This window comes from Hyla sarda, chromosome 1 (assembly GCF_029499605.1).
Source record: "Hyla sarda isolate aHylSar1 chromosome 1, aHylSar1.hap1, whole genome shotgun sequence".
In the NCBI taxonomy this organism is placed as follows: domain Eukaryota; kingdom Metazoa; phylum Chordata; class Amphibia; order Anura; family Hylidae; genus Hyla; species Hyla sarda.
Window position 1 is genome coordinate 38245341 of NC_079189.1, and position 22319 is coordinate 38267659.

Sequence of the window (22319 nt, forward strand, 5' to 3'; positions counted from 1 at the left end):
GGTGAGGACCATATGAGGGAGCATGTACCTGCACCCATTAATGGGATCATACACTCATACATGTAATCTATTGGAAATAAAGGAAAGATGGAAGAATGTCACAGTAAAAGGCGGTAATTAATCCCCGGTAATTCTGTTTCCTCCTAGTCACAACAGCACCCCCAGAGAGAGATGGACTCCTCCCCCAGGGACAGGAAACCTAGAGCACAAAAGTAGGCACAACCCTCCATAGCCTCAGTGAATTACCGAGACCCATTAAGAACCTACAAATTAAATTGACTTTCTATAAATAAAATAAACTACAAAAAATAAGAAGGACACCATCTAGTCAAAGTAAATCTACAAAATAGAATAATGAAAAACCAAAAAGCAAAGCAATGAAGTCACTGAATATTGGTAAAACCAGAACAATTTTATCGGTATGCATTAAAAAACCAAACACATATATAATGGAGGAGGAAAAGACAAAAAAATGTGGCATCACCGGACACCCTGCATGAATAGGATGATAATCATGGGGCCTACCTCATAATACTAAGTATTAATAAGCACCGGCATCCTGTGTGCGTAGATGCATGAAAGGGCGTAACAAGTAAAGCGCTGTGTGCTAGCGGTAACGGATCATAACAAAAAGGTGCAAAGTGCAAGAATATACAATACAAGGAATGATACCCACAAAACCAAAATGGCAAACGATGCAATGCAGGGGCCAGGATGGCGCCACTCCAACACGCGTTTAGGCACGCTGTCCTTCGTCCGCATTTTTTTATGTCTTTTGCTCCATTATATATGTGTTTGGTTTTTAATGCATACCAATAAAAATTGTTCTGGTTTTACCAATATTCAGTGACTCCATTGCTTTGCTTTTTGGTTTTATGGTTAGTTGGGGGTCTGTTTCTTACCAACAGGCTTTACTTACATAGGGGGTATTCCAGTAGTTTTTATTGTGCTATATACCTACTATCCTATTTATTTCTGTCTGCTTTTTTGGCTTAAAATAGAATAATGGTAGAAGAAAATAGGTCTTCTTTCCCTCTCCATGAAATATATCAAGGTATATACATCCACATTTAGTTTTCTTCTCTCACCCGTGTAAACAAGAAACCCAGTGCACAGAAATTAAAAGGGACGGGAATGCCGTGGTGCTGTCGTGACTACGAGGAACCCGAATTACCGGTGAGTAATTACCGGATTTCCACCCAGTCACGACAGCACCACCAGAGAGAGTACAAGAGTACCAGAATTAGTGTGGGACCACCGCCTGCAGGAGCTTACACCCAAAAGAAAGAAGAAAAAATAATAAAAGTTAAGCCTCTAGTGCCGAAAAAAGTGTGTGGCGCCGACCAAGTGGCCGCTTTACAGATTTGCTCAATAGAGGCCCCTCTCCTTTCAGCCCAAGAGGAGGCTTTATCCATAGTGGAATGATCTTTTAGATTATCTGGAGGAGAAAGCTCTGCTGATAGATAGGCAGAAGAGATAATGTGACAAATCCACCTAGAAAGGGAATCTTTAGTAGCCCTATTTCCCTTGTTAGGCCCTGAAAACTGGACAAAAAAGTCTATCTGATCTAAATTCTTTTGTCCTATCAGTGCACTCTAACAGACACCTCCTGACAACTAAGTTACGATAGGACCTTTCTGTAACATTAGATGGGTTGGCACAGAAGGAGGGGAGAACAATTTCGTGAGACATATGGAAGGCAGATACCCCCTTTGGTAGAAAGGCAGGATCTGGACTGATTACAATTCTGTCATCCAGGATTCTTGTATATGGTTCTTTAAATGATAAGGCCGCTAGCTCTCCTACCCGCCTGGCTGATGCAATAGCCACTAAGAAGACAGTCTTTGGAGTCAGAACTGACGGCAGAATCTCAGACAAGCTCTCAAAAGGCTGTTTACTCAAAAGAACCACCGAGAGATCCCAAGCTGGAGTCTTAATACTTTTTGACAATTAACCTGTTGACAGATCTAAACAAAAATAAAAAAAATCTTATAATCCATGGGTGGTCAGCAATTTTTTGACTGAAGAGAGCACCTAAGGCAGACACCTGTACCTTAAGAGTGGCCACCCTCAAACCTTTTTCAAGGCCCTTTTGAAGAAAGGCTAAGAAAGCTGCTATGTTGGGCTTGTCAAAGTCTATATTAGAAAGGCCTACCACCTCAAAAAACTTCTTCTAGACTCTGAAGTAAATCTTGGTGGTCAGTCTTTCTGCTGGCCTGAAGGGTGTCAATCACTGCTTCAGAGAGGCCCTTAGCTTTTAGGATTAGCTTCTCAAGAACCAGGCCATCAGGTGTAGACTTTGCACTTCTGGATGTAGAAGCGGACCCTGTGTCAGGAGGTCCGGGACTTCTGGAAGGACCCAAGATACTGACATGGTGCTTACACAGGAGAACCACGCCCTCTGGGGCCAGAAGGGGGCAATCAGAATCACTCTTGCCCTGTCCTCCCTGATCTTCCTGATGATCCTGTTCTGTCTGGTGGCAAATAAGTCCACCTATGGAGGCCCCACAGAGCTGAGATTTTCTGGAAAACCTTCGGGTTCAACTGCCACTCTCCCTGTCAAACCTGATGCCTGCTCAGGAAGTCTGCCCTGAAGTTTAGCTCTCCCTTTAAGTGAACAGCTGAGATGGATTCACCTGAGTCAACGAAAAAAGATTCAACGAAAAAATATCAGAAAAGATAACATCATTAGATTAGCACTTCTAGTCGTAGCCTGCCTATTAATAATGGATACAGCAGTAGTGTTATCTGAACGTATCCTAACATCCTGATATTTAGATAGCGGGACCTAAAGCTTGCAAGGCACAAAGTATGGCTAACAACTCCTTATAGTTAGAGGAGGTAAGCTTAACCTCCATATCCCAAGAACCCTGAAGGTCTCCATCAGTAGTGATCACCATGGGCAAATGGACCTTCCAATCTAGGCCTCTATTCAGGTTAACATCCACCAAGGATAACCTTCTCCAAACCTCCCTGGGACCCATCCCACTGATCTAAAATCTCTAACTGAAGGGACCTAGAGTGAAACTGGGCCCAGGGTACTGCGGGGATGGCGGAAGTAAAGAGGCGTAACAAGGACATCCCTTTCCTAATAGAAATTCTAGGGGACTCATACTTCTCTAAGGACTGGAGTTTGTTAATTTTCTGGGCAGGTAGAAAAGATTTTTGAAGTGTGGAGTCTAAAAAGAATCCCCCAAAATGATTTTTTGCTACGTAGGAGAGGATTTTTTCCAGATCACCAACCAACAAAATTTATTAAGAACCTTTAAAGTGTAGTCTAAGAAACACTGTACCTTCTCTTTTGTCTTGGCAACCAGAAGGAAATAGTCTAGATAAGGAACAAAAACCCTCTCTCCTCTCTGATGTGGGCCGCCATCTCTGAAATAATCATGGTGAAGACTCTCTGGGCCACTGCAATTCCAAATGGGAGGGCTCGAAATTGAAAATGCATTAGAAGAGAGTCTATATAAACTGCCAGTCTCGGATATTTTTGGTAGTCCTGATGAATGGGGACATGCAGGTATGCATCCATCAGATCTAGTGATGCCATTTTTATGTCCCAGTACAGGACATGGTCCTGCACTACACTTAGGTCCTGTCAGGTTGAGTACCTCAGTGACCTGGGGGTTCTCCTGCAGTGTCTCCCCTGCTGTTACTATAATGTCATTTATTGTCATAAAATTGTAGTCAGTGTATTAATGTAAAGCTAGCCTAAAGGACCTGTGAGAGGTTATCTAAAAGGACCTGTGATATGTCATATGTTATGTTCACATGATGTTACCCAGAGGGCACCAGTTTAACACATGACCCGCAGCTTGACCAATGGGCTTTGGCTCAGCCCCCCCCCCCTCTATATAAGGGGGTGGCCATTACAATTCCACATCTTTTGCTCTTATGCTCCCTGCTGAGGAACAGCCAACACAAGAGATCTCAGTGCTACTGTCCAGCACCTGGAAGGCCTCCGATCTCAAGTCATTCCAGTAAGTCCAAGTCTATGTCTGCTGTCACTACCCATAGTCAAGTCCAGTCTAAAGTCAAGCTTCAACATAATGATCTAAAAAGTCTATTACCAGTCGAATTGGTCCCAGCAAGCTGCGAGGTCCTTCTGTGTTCCTGGCCACCTCTCTGGGAATCTGGGCTAGCTCTGAAGATAATACCATCTATCTAAACTCAGTAAAGTCTCTGTTAAACCTTAACTTGGTTGTGGACTCTCCTTTCACTGCTTATCCATTGGAATAGAGGAGATACAGTTTGTGTGGTTCCAGTACCCAAAAACCACTCTAGCGTCATGAACATTAGGGGTTAACAACACCTTCCCCCGGGGGTTAATACCATCTTGCCCCTCCACCTACACCGCTACACCCCGTGGTCCCGCCATATACCGTGGGTCACCACACCATGGAACAGTCCTTTGTGAGAAGGTTGATTGTTGACTTTATAGTCTCCATCTTGTACTTTTTGTAGATCAAGAACCGGTTCAGAGGCTTCAGGTTTATAATTAGCCTGTATGATCCATTTGGCTTTTTTTATTAGGAAGTGGGAGGAATAAAACCCCTGTCCTAATTCTCCCAGAGGTACTGGCTAGAGATGAGCGAACTTACAGTAAATTCGATTCGTCACGAACTTCTCGGCTCGGCGGTTGCTGACTTTTCCTGCATAAATTAGTTCAGCTTTCAGGTGCTCCGGTGGGCTGGAAAAGGTGGATACATTCCTAGGAAAGAGTCTCCTAAGACTGTATCCACCTTTTCCAGCCCACGGGAGCACCTGAAAGCTGAACTAATTTATGCAGGAAAAGTCATCAACTGCCGAGCCGAGAAGTTCGTGACAAATCGAATTTACTGTAAGTTCGCTCATCTCTAGTACTGGCACTAACATTCCTTTTTGAACTAGATACTTCACTTCCTTTTTTAGGGAGGACTGCCCTCCAAGTCCTGACTGACACTGTGATGAGGAATCAAGTGGGTGACAGGCTGGAGAATTCCAACCAAAGAGTTTCTTTCAGCGTCCCGAACCCAAGAACTTCCAGCTATTTTTTCCCATTCCAGAAATCTGTCAGCCTGCCACCCACTCGAGAGACCCCGTCATTGGGGGGGGATTAGGTTTTTTTGAGGTGGACTGGAGTTGATTAAACAGAAGGCCACTGCTCTTTCTAGAGAACTTCCACTTGGAAGACTGATCTGTTTTTACCTTGGTAACCCCCCTCCTCCCCCTAGAACAAAAGGGGCGAGGATTTTTAGAGGTCTGAGAAAAAGGTAACCCCTTCTTCCTATCCCCCACTTTATCTAGAAGGTCGGATAGGACCAATCCAAACAGCAGTTTCCCCTCACACGGGATTGCACAAAGTTTAGCTTTACAGTTACTGTCTCCCATCCAACTTTTAATCCATAACGCCTTTCTAGCTGAGTTGACTAGGGCCCCTGACCTGGCCAACAGCCTCAGAGCGTCCGAGGAGTAATCCGCTAGAAAGGCAGCCACCTTCCTAATAGCTGGCAGAGAGGCTAACAGATCCTCTTTGGGGGACATCATTCTGTATGTTGGCAGATAACTGGTCTATCCACAGAATAAGGGAACGGGCTACGTGAGGTACCTGCCACATTAGGTTTTAAAGTAGCACCAGCCGTTTCCCAAGCTCTCTTAAGGACTCCCTCAGCCTTCCTGTCCATCGGATCCTTAAGAGAACCTAAATCCTCAAAGGGTGATGCCCTTTTTTGGTCACCTTAGCAATAGCAACGTCAATTTTGGGCACCTTATCCCAATACTTAGAGTCTGCAGGATCAAAGAGATACTTTCTTTAAATGGCCCTTGGTATAAAAGACTATCTGGGCAATCCCACCCTAGAAATTAATTGAGAGATAGTCCTGTGAATGGGAAAAACTCTCCTCTTCTTAATTTCCAGTCCCTCAAACATAATGTCCTGGACCGATTTTTGTTCCTTAGTCTCTTCCATCCCTGTGGACGATCTGACCGCTTTTTTTAATTGGTCAGTGTCCTCCACCAAAAATAAGGGTTTTCCTGTGGAATCATCATCTGGTGACATAGCGCTATCCCCTGTAGGGATGTATAGTATAGGGGAGACAAAAGGGGAAAAAAAAAATTTTCATTTGATTTATGCATCTGCATCAGTATGGACGGGGTTTTAGCTGCTTTCACTGTTAGTACAAGCCGCACAATTTGGTCTCTCCTAATCCGCGGCCAACCCAATTCCCAAAAAATAATAATAATTTTGAAAATATAATAGTGACAAGAAAAATGTACTGTAATATAAACAAAGTATCTACCCGGACACGAGGTACCTGCATATAGGGCATTCCCTGTTCTTAGAGGCCTTTTTGGGGACATCACCCTAAATTAAAAGCAGACTAACATTAGAAAAAAAAGGGCATACAGCTTTAAAAACTTATGCAACACTCACCCCCTCAGCCAGGTAACTACCGTGGACGGAAGTCTGGGAGTCCATCCGATACCACTTGGAATGTTCACCAGAAGCACTCCTCTTCAGAGATGTACCATAGCTTGCACGGCTATCCAGCAGGTTCATAGGAGCGGGAATGCAGAAAAAGGATTTCCTTTCAAGCTTCGCGCTCTGCGGTAACATGACCTGGCGCCTGACGTCACCTCTGGCCGGGACTTCCTCCTCCCAGTGCACAGCAAGTGAAACTGACTATGCCAGACCCGCCCCCACAGCCAGAAGCCCCAGAACCCCAGCAAACGACCAGAGCCCACAATTCCCGCTCCAGCAGACATCCTGAGAACTCCCAGGTGCGAATAAAACTATGTGCCGCGACCAAGCAGAACGCGCATGCAGCCGCAGCATGCTAGAGCAAGGACGGAGGGGGCTGGGAGCGGCGAGAGATTTAAAATCTCAACTGTGGAAATGCTGGAAAGCTCCCAATCAGGAGCTATTGGAGGCTCTGCTAACCCTGACTTCACAGGGATGCGACCACCAGGCCTCCTCATCGCCATCACATCCCCATCCGGGACATGGACTGCTCCAGGCTTCCCATGGGGACAGGAAACCACTGAAGCTATGGAGGGTTGTGCTTCCTTTTGTGCTCTAGGTTTCCTGTCCTTGGGGGAGGAGTATATCTCTCTCTGGTGGTGCTGTCATGACGGGAAAGTAAAGCTTCTAATGGGCGGCACCAGTGCATTCTCACAGCAGCAGTTCTAATACCTTGTGTACATACACACAGAACCGATGGCCTTTGTGTTACAGCACAAGTAATGCCAACCTGAAGGATGCCTGAGGACGCTGGAATGTGACATAATCTCCGTCACACCCTTGGTACACTCTACATGAAGGCTGGTCTGTGCACGTCCACCTTACAGGATATTCTATGCCAATTCATGCCTGTCTTAATATTTAACCCCTTAAGGACCAAGGACGTACCGGTACGTCCTTGGTCCTGCTCTTCTGATATAACGCGGGGTTACACAGTAACCCCGCATCATATCATGGCGGGCCCGGCGTCATAGTGAAGCCGGGACCCGCCTCTAATAGCGCGCAGCGCCGATCGCGGCGCCGCGCGCTATTAACCCTTTAGCCGCGCGCTCAGAGCTGAGCCGTGCGGCTAAAAGTGAAAGTGAAAGTTCCCGGCTAGCTCAGTCGGGCTGTTGGGGATAGCCGCGGCTAATCGCGGCATCCCGAACAGCTGACAGGACAGCGGGAGGGCCCCTTTCCTATGGGACCTATAACACTGCAAAAAAAAGTGAAAAAAAAAAAAAAGTGAATAAATATCATTTAACTCCTCCCCTATTAAAAGTTTGAATCACCCCCCTTTTCCAATAAAAAAAAAAACAGTGTAAATAAAAATAAACATATGTGGTATCACCGCGTGCGGAAATGTCCGAATTATAAAAATATATCATTAATTAAACCGCTCGGTCAATGGCGTGCGCGCAAAAAAATTCCAAAGTCCAAAATGCATTTTTGGTCACTTTTTATATCATTTAAAAATGAATAAAAAGTGATCAATAAGTCCTATCAATGCAAAAATGGTACCGTTAAAAACTTCAGATCACGGCGCAAAAAATGAGCCCTCATACCGCCCCATACAAGGAAAAATAAAAAAGTTATAGGGGTCAGAAGATGACAATTTTAAACGTATTAATTTTCCTGCATGTAGTTATGATTTTTTCCAGAAGTCCGACAAAATCAAACCTATATAAGTAGGGTATCATTTTAATTGTATGGACCTACAGAATACATATCAGGTGTCATTTTTACCGAAAAATGTACTACGTAGAAACGGAAGCCCCCAAAAGTTACAAAACCGTGTTTTTTTTTTCAATTTTGTCGCACAATGATTTTTTTTCCCGCTTCACCATAGATTTTTGGGCAAAATGACTGACGTCATTACAAAGTAGAATTGGTGGCGCAAAAAATAAGCCATCATATGGATTTTTAGGTGTAAATTTGAAAGAGTTATGATTTTTTAAAGGCAAGGAGCAAAAAACGAAAATGCAAAAACGGAAAAACCTCCGGTCCTTAAGGGGTTAAGCTCTAATGGAGATGAAGTACCTTATTTCTGATACAGGGCTCCTAATTCCCTGAACAGAGTTCATCGCTTATATTGTCTGCCCACCACCACCACCACCATTAGAGGGAGCTCAGTACATACAGCGACTTGCATAAGTATTCACCCCCCCCCCCCCACCCCCGGACGTCTACATTTGTCATGATAAAACTACAGATTCTAATTTATTTCATTGCGATTTTATGTAAAGGACCAACCATAATAGTCAATTATTTAGATGTGGAGGGGAATTTTCTATGGATTTCAAAATTATTCACAAATTAATCATTACTACTGGGATGACACAATGTCACAAACCTCCTCCTCATGTAATCTCCTTACTACTGGGGTGACACTATAACAAACCTTCTCCTCATGTTATCACCTACTATTGGGGTGACACTGTAAAAAAAAAAATAAATAAATAAAAAAAAAACCCTCTTCGCTGACTGGGCGAGTGCTTCGTATGAGAGGCGGGTGATTCAGATGCTGGCTGGTTACTAACTTTCTTGCAGTGGGCAGAGTGGCCCCATCAAGAGGGTGCTCTAGGCGGCTGCCAATTTTGCCTACAGGCAGAAACGGCCCTGTTCACTAGTTCAGGTTTTTAATTGCAATAATTGAACACAAGTCCATGTATAGAGTTGAAAGGAGGAGAAGCCACAGTCTTCTTTGTCCTCCCTTTTATAATCTGTCTATAATCCAGATAGGAGAGTCCGGCACTGCTACTTCAAAAACAGCTGCCAGCAAAAGGGTGGACACAAGCCTGTACCTATAGCGTTTGACTGGAGTGCATACTCTCAGATGTGAAAGTCCATGAGAACAGCAATAAAGTTGCACTCACCCCTCAGTAGTTGTGCTTGTGAAAAACACTTTTTTTCATAAAGGCAGATACACGTGCATTGGTTTTAACCCACTGCACATGTATCTACTTTTATGAAATAAAGTCTATTTATTTTATTTTTTTTTTACAAGCACAACTACTGACGGGTGAGCGCAACTTTTTCTATTCTTTTATTGAGGCTTTTATAATTTGTTCCTGGCTTTGTTTTCGATAATAGTATAGTAATTAAATGGGCACTGTAGTTAAAACTAATTTTTGCTATTGCACTCCTTATGGTAAATAAAAAAAAAATCTTTCTAATGTACTTTGTTTAAAAAAAAAAAAAATGAAGTTTTCTATGATCTATTTGTGTTTAAAAAAAAAAAAGCTGCCACTAGGTTTCTCTCTACTTGTCCAGAGCACTTTTCCTCCTATCTCTTGCACAGACTTTGGACTTCTGCTGGCCTGGCAGAAGTCCAAAATCAGGAAATGCAGTCTGGAGTGCTGAGAGGTGTGTGCGCAGCCTTTTCCAATCATGGCTCATCTCACACTGAACTGCTCTGGGCTGTGTGTAGCAGAGTGGGGGAGGAAATTCCCCCAGTATGGCTTTAGAACAGGGGTCCTCAAACTACAGCCCGCGGGCCACATGCGGCCCGCCGAGGACATTTATCCGGCCCACCTGCCGCCACCTAAGGACATCCCCGTGTCCCGAAAGATGTTTCGGGACACAGTGATGCCCCGTTTACCTCTCTGCAGCCCTGCGTTTCCTTTAAAAATGCAGGGGGCCGCCGGGAGGTAGCACACGCAGGGACATCACTGTGTGCACCCATTGCAACGGAGGAGAGGAGCAGCGAGCAGGACGTGCGCTGGCCAGAATGGTAAGTTTTACCAGTGGCACGTCAGCTTCGGTGCTCCGACCACCACTCCTCCGGTCCCGGGACTTACTGCTATGGCCAGACTGGAGGAGTGGTGGACGGAGCACTGAAGTGGGGCAGTACACAGGCATACAGCCTCCAGCCATACACTGTATATGGCTGGAGGCTGCATGTCTGTGGGGGAACTATACTGCCACCCTAATGTGGGGGGGAACTATACTACCACCCTAATGTGGGGGGGGGGGGGGGGGGCAGGAAACTACAACCTAATGTGGGGGAAACTATACTGCCAACCTAATGTGGGGGGGGGGGGAACTATACTACCACCCTAATGTTGGCGGAAACTGTGCTGCGTACTTCCGTACTTAAAGGGGTAGTCCACTAATAAGATATATCAGTGTGCATAGGAATTTGTTCATATTTTTTTTTTTTTTTTTTTTTACTATAGTCCAGCCCTCCAACGGTCTGAGGGACAGTGAACTGGCCCCCTGTTTAAAAAGTTTGAGGACCCCTGCTTTAGAAGATGTCACGCCTGCTGGGGAACACCCCTTCCTAGTCTGTGCAGAAAATACAGAGCAATATCAAGTAGAAAACTAATAATAAAAATAAAGGCAGGGGGTGGTTTATCATGATGGGGCAGTGAACTGGGAGGATTATAAAATGTATCAAGTAAATGAGAGGTACCCTTTAAAAACCTGAACGTGTGAACACAGCCTAACAAAGTCCTGGTGAGACTAATTGCTTTCACAATTGACATTTGCAAGTCACATAATTAGTACATAGGGTCCATCTGTTTGCGATTTAATCACAGTACAAACACACCTGTTCTGTGAAGGCCAAAGAGTTTGTTAAAGAGCATTACTGAACAAACAATCAGTTTAGTCCAATGAGCTCACCAAACAGGTCAGGGATAACATTTTTAGAGAAGTACATGGAAGGTTAGGTTCTAAAAGAATATCCCAAGCTTTGAACATCTCACAGAGCACCATGAAAGTGGAATTCTGCATCCTTCTGCGTATATGCGGAATTGTCCGTGTACGGAAAAAGTTCACACGGAATTCCACACAAAATTTGCATCAATTCAGTATTTTGAGAAAAGAAAAAAAAAAAAAAAAAAAAAGCTCAATTCACTTCAATAGGTTTCTGCTTCCGAATTCCGCAAAATTTTGGACAAGACCTTTCTTTTTGCAGAATGCAGAATTTTGTCAGCGGAAAGACTGATGTGGAAATTCTGCAGTGTGAATGGGACTACGAAATGCCATTTAAGTTCATAAGGCTGTAAACTCCACAAATCTGGCCTTTATGGAAGAGTGGCAAGAAAAAAAAGCAGTTTTTGATAGTCAGCTTCAAGAAATCCCTGTTTAGAGTTTGCCACAAGCCATGTGGGAGACACAGCAGACGTATAAGAAGGTGCTCTGGTCAGATGAGACCAATATTGAACTCTTGGGCCTCGATGCAAAACGCTATGTTGTGGCGGAAACTCAACACCGCCCATGACCCTGAGGACACCATCCCCACAGTGAAACATGGTGTGGACTTAAAGGGGTACTCCGCCCCTAGACATCTTATCCCCTATCCAAGGACAGGGGATAAGATGTCTGATCGCGGGGCTCCCGCCGCTGGGCACCCCTGCGATCTCTCCTGCAGCAAGGAGCCGACGTTTGCTACGTGAATGATGACTCACGATACAGGGGCCAGCGGTTTGTGACATCAAGCCCCGCCCCTTAATGCAAGTCTGTGTGAGGGGGCGTGACGGTGGCCACACCCCCTCCCATAGACTTGTATTAAGGGGTGGGGCGTGACGTCACAAACCCCTGGCCTGTTTCGTGAGTCATCTGTGGCTCCGTGCTGCAGATGACTGGGGGCTGCAAGAGAGATCGCAGGGGTCCCCCGTGATCAGACATCTTATCCCCTATCCTTTGATAGGGGATAAGATGTCTAGGGGCGGAGTTCCCCTTTAATGTTGTGGTCATGCTTCTCTTCAGCAGGTAGATAGAAACTGGTCAGAACTGATGAAAAGATGGATGGAGCAAGATACAGGGCAATCCTTGAAGAAAATCTAATGAGGTCTACAAAAGGCTTAAGAGTGGGACGAATATTCATCTTTCAGCTGGACAATGAACCTAAACATACGCCCAGAGCTATAATGGAATAGTTCAGAACAAAGCATGTTAAAGGATTTGTCCAGGATTAGAAAAAACGCTGCTTCTTTTTTTGCAAAGACAGCACCACTCCTGTCCACAGGCTGCGTGCAGTACTGCAGCTTCGTCCCGTTCACTTCCATGGAGCAAAGCTGCAATATCACACACAACCTGTGGTGCTGTTTTTTTTGCTGGGAGCCTACACTGACAGGAGAAAGTAACCTCTGCCCCCACACCGTGGCGCTGCCCATCTGTATTTGAGATCGTGGTGTTGGACAGGTGAGTAGTTTTTTTATTTTTTATTATTTTCCATCCTGCCACAAATGGGGGGCTACCTACCTGGCTACCTAGCAACCCAGCCACCCACTTAGTTGGCTACCTACCTAGCTGGCCATAGGCACCATTTCCAGTAGAAATGCCTTTATGTGTGCATCATTAAGACGCACACAGTAGAAATAAAGCATGCAGTGGTAGCGGCGGAGCTGATGCCGGCAGCATCACTGACCCACTGAAATCTCTGCACCAAGCACATGATGCTCTAAATCCTGCCCTGACAATAAAAAGGCATTTAAACTAGTACCATGCATCTTTTTTAAATTCCTGTTTGTCTCACTAACAAAATAGGCAAAAAGTCCAAGGGGGTTGAATACTTATGCAAGCAACTGTATGGATTATTTAGTTCAGTATGTTATTAACTTAAAAGGGGTACTCTGCTGCTCAGCGTTTGGAACAAACTGTTCTGAACACTGGAGCCGGAAGCTTGTGACATAGCGCCCCCCCCTCTTGATGTCACGTCTGCCCCCTCAATGCAAGTCTATGGGAGGGGGCGTGACAGCTGTCACGCCCCCTCCCATAGACTTGCATTGAGGAGGTGGGGCATTAAGTCATGAGGGGGCGGGGCTATGACATCACAAGCTACCTTCGCCGGCTCCAGTCTTCGGAACAGTTTGTTCCAATTGCTAAGCAGCGGAGTACCCCTTTAACTGCCCCAGTGGTGACTGGAGAAAGCAGACCTGTATAAACTTAAAAATAAACTAAAAAATAAAAAAATCTTAAAAATGTATAAAGCAGAAACTCTCTTTAATTGTCTATTTTAACAAATAAGGAACCTATCTATGGTTCTTCCCTTCCCGTGGGAATCTTGAAAAAGTTGATAAGACTTGTATCAAGCAGACAAAAATTCTAACAACAATAATTTTGGTAACAGTCCAAGGGGTGTGTGTCTGATGAAAATAAAAAAAATAAAAAATTATTAATTAAATTTACAAATTAAAACAAATTTGTAAATTACTTCTAGATAAAAATCTTAATCCTTCCAGTACTTATAAGCTGCTGTATACTACAGAGGAAGTTGTTCAGTTCTTTCCAGTCTGACCACAGTGCTCTCTGCTGACACCTCTGTCCATGACAGGAACTGTCCGGAGTAGGAGAGGTTTGTTATGGGGATTTGTTAATGCTCTGGACAGTTCTTAACAGACAAAAGTGGCAGCAGAGAGCACTGTGATCAGACACAACAGCAGCTAAGAACTGGGAGGCTTAATTATTATGTTTATTTATTTTTAAATAGAAGTTACAAAATTTGTATAATTTTCAATATCCCTTTAATTACAAAGCAGAAATGAATGAATCAGTTCATAAACACTACATCTGAGCCCCGGGAAACCCAACTATAAAGTAAATGGTGTATGTTAGGCATAAAATGATCAAATATTCCATTAGAAACAGGAACCACAATGCAGACATGACAAGAGCTTAAAGGGGTTATCTGGGATTAGAAAAAAAAACGTTGATTTCTTCCAGAAACAGCGCCACCCCTGTCCCCAGTTTGTGTGCGGTATTGCAGCTCAGTTCCATTGAAGTGAACAGAGACAGGTTGTGTCTCCATTCACTTCAATGGAACCGAGCTGCAATACCATCAACAACCTGGGTACAGGGGTGGCGCTGTTTCTGGAAGAAATCAACAGTTTTTCTAATCCCAGATAACCCCCTTTAAATTTAACCACTCCAGGGTCTATGACCAGCTACAGAAAAACCAGACTAGTCCATGAGATCAGATACCATGGAAGGATGGAGACAAACATGGACTTTTTTTTTTTTTTGAGTATGTCTAATATATATTTTATATATATAGTTTTTTTTTCCCCCTTCTTCTCTTTCCACTTCTCATTTTAGCCTTAGGCCGGAAATTTTGTTGAAATCAATTATATTGAATTCTATTGAAATCAATGGGACGCTGCTGTAGCGAAATTTCCGAGTGGAATATTCACACAGAATTTTGCTCGGAAATTACGCCGTGTGAACATAGCCGTACAGACACTACAAGAACCCCAGCCCGGCTTCTTCCTTACCTTGACGTGATTGTCCACGGCTGCGCACCCCGCCAGTCTCTTTGCCTCTTCAGTCATCCTGCAGATTGTAGTGAGCAGCCGGCGTTGGAGCATGCAGAGTCCACAACACGAGGATCTGACTAGAAGGGATCAGACCTGCACAGGAAACATAACCGTATAATTGGGACCGAAGAAAATCCCTTATCAGCAGCCCAGTCACAAGGCAACGCACGTTCTGACACAGCTGTTCCACATTCCATAGATTTATAGCTTACAATGCACCGTGCTTCCCACTAAAGCAGTGTTTCCCCAGAAAGTGTTCTTCCAGCTGTTGCAAAACTAAAACTCCCAGCATGCCCGGACAGCCGAAGGCTGTCCGGGCATGCTGGGAGTTTTAGTTCTGCTACAGCTGGATTCACACTGGTTGGGATAAATTGCATTGAAAAGGTAAACATAGAAAGGGCCCCTTTGCAAATATTAAAGTATGGCCTAATGCTGGTTAACATTATTATTATTTTTTTTTTAAATCAACTAATGACAAAAAGTTATACAGATTTGTAAATTACTTCTATTTAAAAATCTTGATCCTTCCAGTACTTATCAGCTGCTGTGTGCTACAGAGGGAGTTGAGTTTTTATTTTCTGTCTGATCACAGTGCTCTCTGCTGACACCTCTGTCCATGTCAGGAACTGTACGGAGCAGGAGAGGTTTGCTAAGGGGATTTGCTCCTACTCTGGACAGTTCCTGACATGGACAGAGGTGTCAGCAGAGAGCACTGTGGTCAACAGGGCCAGATTAAGAGCACCATGGGCCTGGTGCTGAGGATTTTGATGGGCCTAAAAGTGTCCGTGACCCTTCAGCTGCATTGCAGCCATTTGTGGGTCACAGTTCGATTTCATTTACTAACATTATGTGCGACACAGCACTATACATACAGTGCGAGATAGGTAGGTCGCCATGTAAGTAGGTAGCTAGGTCGGTAAGGAGCCAGGTAGATATGCAGCTAGCTATAAAATACACCAATCAAAATGTCCCCATGACTGTATAGCATTAAGTGGACTAGCAACACTCGGGGCCCCCAGTACACATACATATAACGTTTACATAGTTAAAGGGGTACTCCGCCCCAGACATTTTATTCCTATCCAAAAGGAGTAGTGCACAGCCGTCACACCCCCACCCATAGACATGAATGGAGCGGGTGTGACAGCTGTGGTCACCAGTCATCCGCCAAGGAGCAGAGTCCGCTCAGTGCAGTGGATTTCTGGGTGCTGTGCCGAGGATCACAGGGGGTCCTTTGGATAGGGGATAAGATATCTATGGGCGGAGTACCCTTTAAGATAATTTTCCATGACCAATAATACAAGTATACAAGTAGGAATGTTATTGCCATACATATTACCATCATATTGTTACTGAACTAATCCTGAATACTGAGACCAATATTATCAATAATACCAGTATACAAGGAGGAATATTATCAGCTATTACCATCATACTGTTACTGACCAAATCTTGTATACTGACATCAATATTACCACTAATACCATTATACAAGGGGAATATTATTACAATACATATTACCATGATTGTGTTACTGACCAAATCCTGTATACTGAGACCAATATTACCAATAATACCAGTATATAAGGAGGAATATTATCACCATACATATTACCATTTTACTGTTACTGATCAAATCCAGGATATTGGGACTAATATTACCAATTAGAACAGTATATATAGTAAAAATTATACCGTCACACAAAGACTGGATAATACCGCCATACTGGGTAAAAACCATTATAAACAGGCTAGCAATACCAATAGCAATAAACAGTATACAGATAATACAAGGGCCAAATAATACTGATGCATCAGGAACGCAGTATACAATCACACAGTGACTGACTAATATGCACCGTACTGAAGCAGGACACGGGGGGGGGGGGGGGGGTCAGCTGAGGGCACACTATAGGGTTGAGTCATCTGCAGATCCGCAGCGTAAAATACGCTACAGATCCGTTGCGCGTGACCCTACCCTAAGGGTACGTTCACACAAACACGATCTGCAGCATGTTTTCGCCACATATTATGTGCAGCTGATTTTACTACCCATTAACTTGAAGTATCAAAGTCAGCTGCACAAAATATTGGGCAGATCCTGTACGTGTGAACGCACCCTTAGGGTGCATTCCCACCTGGCGTATTTTGCTGCTGCGTATTTTATTTCCCATTGAAGTCAATGGGTTAGAAAATACACAGCAGCAAAAACGCAGCAAATACGCCAGGTGGGAACGTACCCTTACCCTGTACTTTCACGCTTGCATATCTTCGAATGGAGACCTGCTGTAACAGATTTCGCCACCCATTAAAATCAACAGGCAGCAAAAATATGCACATGTGAACATACCCTACAGGTAGTATTAGGTAGGTAGATTGATCTCCCCCTCCCAAGTGGGTAGGTAGGTTGTTAGCCAGGTAGCTTCTTAGCTAGGTAGGGTGCCAAGTAGGTAGGTAGTTATCCAAGCAGGAAAAGCAGCACAACCCGGTCATGGTATAAGTGCAGTGGGTGCCAGCAGAGAATGCAGTCCAGGTCATGGTCTACTATTTTAACCATATGCAAAAGAAAGATTCCGCAGCACTCCAGAATCGATTCAAAGTGATTTATTTTCCCATGTAAAAGATACAACGTTTCACCGGCCGATATGTGGTATCGCCGCGTGCGCAAATGTCCAAACTATAAAAATATATCCTTCATTAAATCGCATGGTCAATGACGTACACATCAAAAAATTCCAATCTCTAAAGTAGCATATTTTTGATCACTTTTTATACCATTAAATAAATCCATACAAAAAGTCAGATCAAAACAAAAATGGTACGGATAAAAACTTCAGATCACGGCGCAAAAAATGAGCCCTCATTCATATCCATATGCAGAAAATGTTTAAAAAGTTATAGCGATCAGAAGGGGACATTTTTAAACATATTCATTTTAGTGCACGTAGTGATTGTTTCCAGAAGTACGACAAAATCAAACCTATATAAGTAGGGGATCATTTTAATCCTATGGACCTACAGAATAAAGATCAGGCGTCATTATTACCGAAAAATGTACTGCGTAGAAACGGAAGCCCCCAAAATTACAAAATGGTGTTTTTCCATAGAGTTATGTTTCAACATACAATGGTCATCCTGGAACCAATTAATATTGTAACTTCTATACAGAAGATAATGGTTACAGATTTTTAGGGCAGTAAATTGGGTTTTCCTATCACAAAGTGATGGCTTATTGCTAGAGTATGACATAACTTTATGATCAGCTGTGGTCTTATGACGTGACCCTCACCAACTGTGCGAATGAAAGGGACAAAGTGTTATAGGGTTGCCCCCCTACTGAGTTTTCTGTAGAGCAGTGCTTCAAACACCCAGCTTTGCAGGCTGCCGGGTTTCAGAAACCGCACAGTTTGTGGGGCCATACTGTTCCCGGTACACAATTCCACATCTTGTGGACATGCCATAAATGTTTAAGATGGGAGTACCCCTTTAACTGTCTATCTGAGGCCTAATCTCTATTTCAGTCACTTTGTGAATTGTTATACAAGCCTGGTGTTATTTCCTCAGAACGCTGTTGCACATTGTTTCCAAACTTCCTCAACAATTAGTAAAGAGTTGGTCAAGTAGATGGTAAAGTAGATGGAAATTATTTTTTATTTTTTTTCAACTGGTGCCAGAAAGTTAAAACAGATTTGTAAATGGCTTCTATTAAAAAATCTTAATCCTTCCAGTACTTTTTAGGGGCTGTATACTATAGAGAAAATGTTTATCTTTTTGGATTTCTCTTCTGTCACGACCACAGTGCTCTCTGCTGTCCATTTTAGGAACTGTCCAGAGCACGAGAAAACCCCCATAGCAAACATATGCTGCTCTGAACAGTTCCAAAAATGGACAGCAGGTCAGCAGAGAGCACTGTGGTCGTGACAGAAGAGAAAAAAAAAAACGCATTTCCTTTGTAGTATACAGCCCCTAAAAAGTACTGGAAAAATGTAAGGAAAACTGTCAGCTTAGTTTTTCCCTATATGCTAATTAAGTGCTTACTAGCACAGACGGGGTTACTGGCACTTTGACGTCAACGGCCGCAGCGCCGCCCAGCTTATCAATATTCTTCCCTTCCCTCCGCCTCTCCCTCTTCTCTCCGCTTTGTAATGGAGGGAGGGGAGGAATATTGATGAGCTGGGCAGCATTACGGCCGCTGACGTCAGAGTGCCAGTAACTCCGCCTGTGCCAGTTAGCACTTAATTAGCATATAGGGAAAAATAAAGCTGACAGTTTTCCTTTTAATAGAAGTAATTTACAAATCTAAAAGTAAAAAAGAAACAACAGTGGCACCGATACCTTAAGCCTCCTAAGACCACAAGATGGAGACGGCGTCCCGCTAGTCTGGAAATCCACCCTGGCAGCGGAGGTGCTAGGACAATAAAGACCGTAGTCACCAAATAGTAGTAAATAAAGAAAAAAGGTGTCCTGCACTCACCGCTTCAGTCCAGGTAATCCTGCTCCCATCTCGGGTCACGACTCGAACACGGAGGACATGGATAGTGGAGCGCTCAGAGGCGACTGTCGGCGGTTTCACGCATAGGAATGCGCTTCATCCGGCCGGATGAAATATACAGTGCAGGAATGAGATTAGGAGGCTGATTCCTGACTGTCAAGTAGGTGACTAGGCAAGTAGGATGGCAGCCAAGCCAAGTAACAAGGTAGGTAAATAGGTAGGCAAGTAGCCAGGTAAATGGGTAGTTAAGAAGGCAAGTAGCTATGAAGGTAGGCAGGTAGCCAGCTACTTCCTCGTCTTCCCTGTAGAATATAACAGCCGCCAACCATCTAGTTGATTTGCACCAGTTCGGACCAATCCCCATCATAATTCTTAGCAGGTTACTTACTAAGGCTCGGGTCACACTGCACTCAGGTTTAAGTCACCAGTATATGTCAGCATACCACCAAAAAGTATGCCAACATATACTGCAGCCCACCCCGGGCGGAACCATCCGTCAATAACGAAGCGTAGTCTATTAGTGAATAGATTCTGTCTTCATATAGGGGGGAGACTTATCAAAATCTGTGAAGAGGAAAAGTTGCCCAGTTGCCCATAGCAACCAATCAGCTTGCTTCTTTAATTTTTAACAAAGCCTCTGCAAAATGAAAGAGGCGATCTGATTGGTTGCTATGGGCAACTGGGCGACTTTTCCTTTGCACAGATTTTGATAAATCTTCCCCGTAGTGCTGAGGCGCAGGGGACAAATTTTAAAATACAAAAATAACTGATGCTCACCTAGCCCTGACTCCCCTCTCTCCTCCAGGCAGTGGCAGTGTCTTGCAGGACCTTCCTGCTTAGCCAATCACTGGCCAAGACAGTGCACCGAGCTGGAAGGTCCTGCAACCAGCTGCTTGTTTTAGAACAAGGAAGCACAAAGATGACACTGGGACCTCTCAGAGGAGAATGGGAGTTGATGTAGACCAACAGGGGACCGGGACAAAGAAAGCATAATATATATATATATATATATATATATATATATATATATATATATATATATTTATATATATATATATATATTTATATATATTTTTTTTTTTTTCTTTTACTGTTTCCTCTGTGCCCCAGCACCATATTACACATACAGGAGTAAGGTAGTAGATGCTAAACACACCCATGGGAGGTTGGTTGGTTGCGCTAGGCTGGGGGGGGGGGGTCTAGTCTGGGGCCTGACCACTGAAATTAAATTATAAAAGGTAATGATCGCAGTATTTTGCAGCACGTATAATTGTACGTGACTAATCTTGCTTTTGTGATTAACCGTTTAGCCATAATACCTATTTATACTGATAAAGTGCCCAGAGTTTGAACCCTGTCCAATTCTAAAAATATCTAATTCTTCACAAAACCAACATTAAACCTCTTTAAAGGGGTACTCCGGCCCTAAGACATCTTCTCCCCTATCCAAAGGATAGGGCATAAGATGTCTGACTGCGGGGGTCCTGCTGCTGGGGACTAGGGATCGACCGATATCGGTTTTTAGGGCCGATACCGATAATCGGTGGAGGTTAGGGCCGATAGCTTATACCGATATTCCGGTATAAGTTATCGGCTATTTATCCCCCCCGCGACACCGCTGCAGATCATTGATTTAAAGCGGACGCTTTAAATCAATGCACTGCAGTGGCTTTTGCGGTGCCATAGACCGCCGCCGCCACCACCCGCTACTCTCCCCCTACCTGTCAGGGTGGTCCGGGCCATCCATCCTTCCTGTAGTGTCCGGCGGCATTCTGGGTGGAGGGTGAACCGGTCCGGGCTGTTCTTCTCCGGGGGTGCTCTTCTCCACTCCGGGCAGGCTCCGGCCTAGTAATGCAGCATAGACGCCGCTGCGCAGTGACGCCCATGCGCAGCAACGCACCTGATGTCACGGCGTAGCGGCGTCTATGCAGCGTACTAGGCCAGGGCCTGCCCGGAGTGGAAAAGAGCACCCCCGGAGAAGAAGGACAGCCCGGACCGGTTCACCCTCCACCCGGAATGCCGCCGGACACTACAGGAAGGATGGATTTCCCGGACCACCCCCATTACGGGTAAGTTTAATATTTTTTTTTTTATTGACTCGGAGGGTGGCGGAGGTGCCCGACCGGTATAGCGGTATGGGCAAAAATCCATACCGTGGGAGAAAAAAAAAAAAACGGTTACTGGTTCATACTGGTATACTGCCCAGCACTACGGTGGGGGGTGCGACGCGGTGCAGTGGGTCGGGGGGGGGGGGGGGCGGTCGCGGTGCGGGCGGGGCATTATCGGCAAGGTAATTGCCCATACCGATACTGCCCAAAATCGTGATTATCAGCCGATAATATCGGCCATACCGATAATCGGTCGATCCCTACTGGGGACCCCCGCAACCTTGCATTCGGCACCCACCTCTTTGAGCTGCACGCTGCGCTGCCCGCTCACAAACTGCCGGGTGCCGACCACAGGGCCGAAGTATCGTGATGTCACGACTCCGCCCCCGCTATGCAAGTCAAGACTTGGATAGGGGATAAGATGTCTTCGGGCCGGAGTACCCCTATAAAAACATATCCCCTATTCAAGTGTCTGGGTTGCGACATCAGGAACCCCTAGCAACGAGCACAGTATCTCCATGCACCCATATAGAATGCATAGCGGGGAGGTTCACCCTCTGTATAAGGAATAGGTTTTTTTAAATACTGAGAGTACTTCTTTCGGGCTGGCCTGACCACACGTCCAATGACACAAACCGACAAGTGTCAGTGCAAGTAATTCGCAACACGGTCTGGACGGGACTACACACGTGTGGAGTGGGCCTAATGCCATACACATGGATGTACATTAGCATGCATTGCAGATACAGAAGTATAATACATGTATTTGTAATCCAATGCCAGAACCTATGCTGTGCTATAAAAAAATAATACAACACACACACACACACACACACACACACACACACCAATGGGAAGGGTTCTCCTCCTCCTGCATTTTGGATCCACTCCTGGTTTAGGCTGAAAAATCCTGACCCAAATACTGGCCTAAAACACAGTGACATAGAAGTTTTATAGTACCACCAGTGTATGCCATAATG

The 22319-nt window shown here is 44.5% G+C and overlaps 1 protein-coding gene across 5 annotated transcripts in view; it reads right to left on the reverse strand.

The window, feature by feature from the left end:
- RPIA (ribose 5-phosphate isomerase A) overlaps positions 1–22319 on the reverse strand; it is a 102941-nt gene that overhangs the window by 27775 nt on the left and 52847 nt on the right. For 4 of the 5 annotated variants that reach the window (XM_056553965.1, XM_056553950.1, XM_056553954.1 and 1 more), the window contains exon 2: positions 14698–14832. In XM_056553965.1, the coding sequence (XP_056409940.1) occupies positions 14698–14790 (93 nt within the window). In that variant the 5' untranslated portion in view covers positions 14791–14832. Of the gene's footprint in view, positions 1–14697; positions 14833–20008; positions 20124–22319 lie in introns of those variants that run through there. The other variant, XM_056553964.1, reaches the window with a different exon arrangement.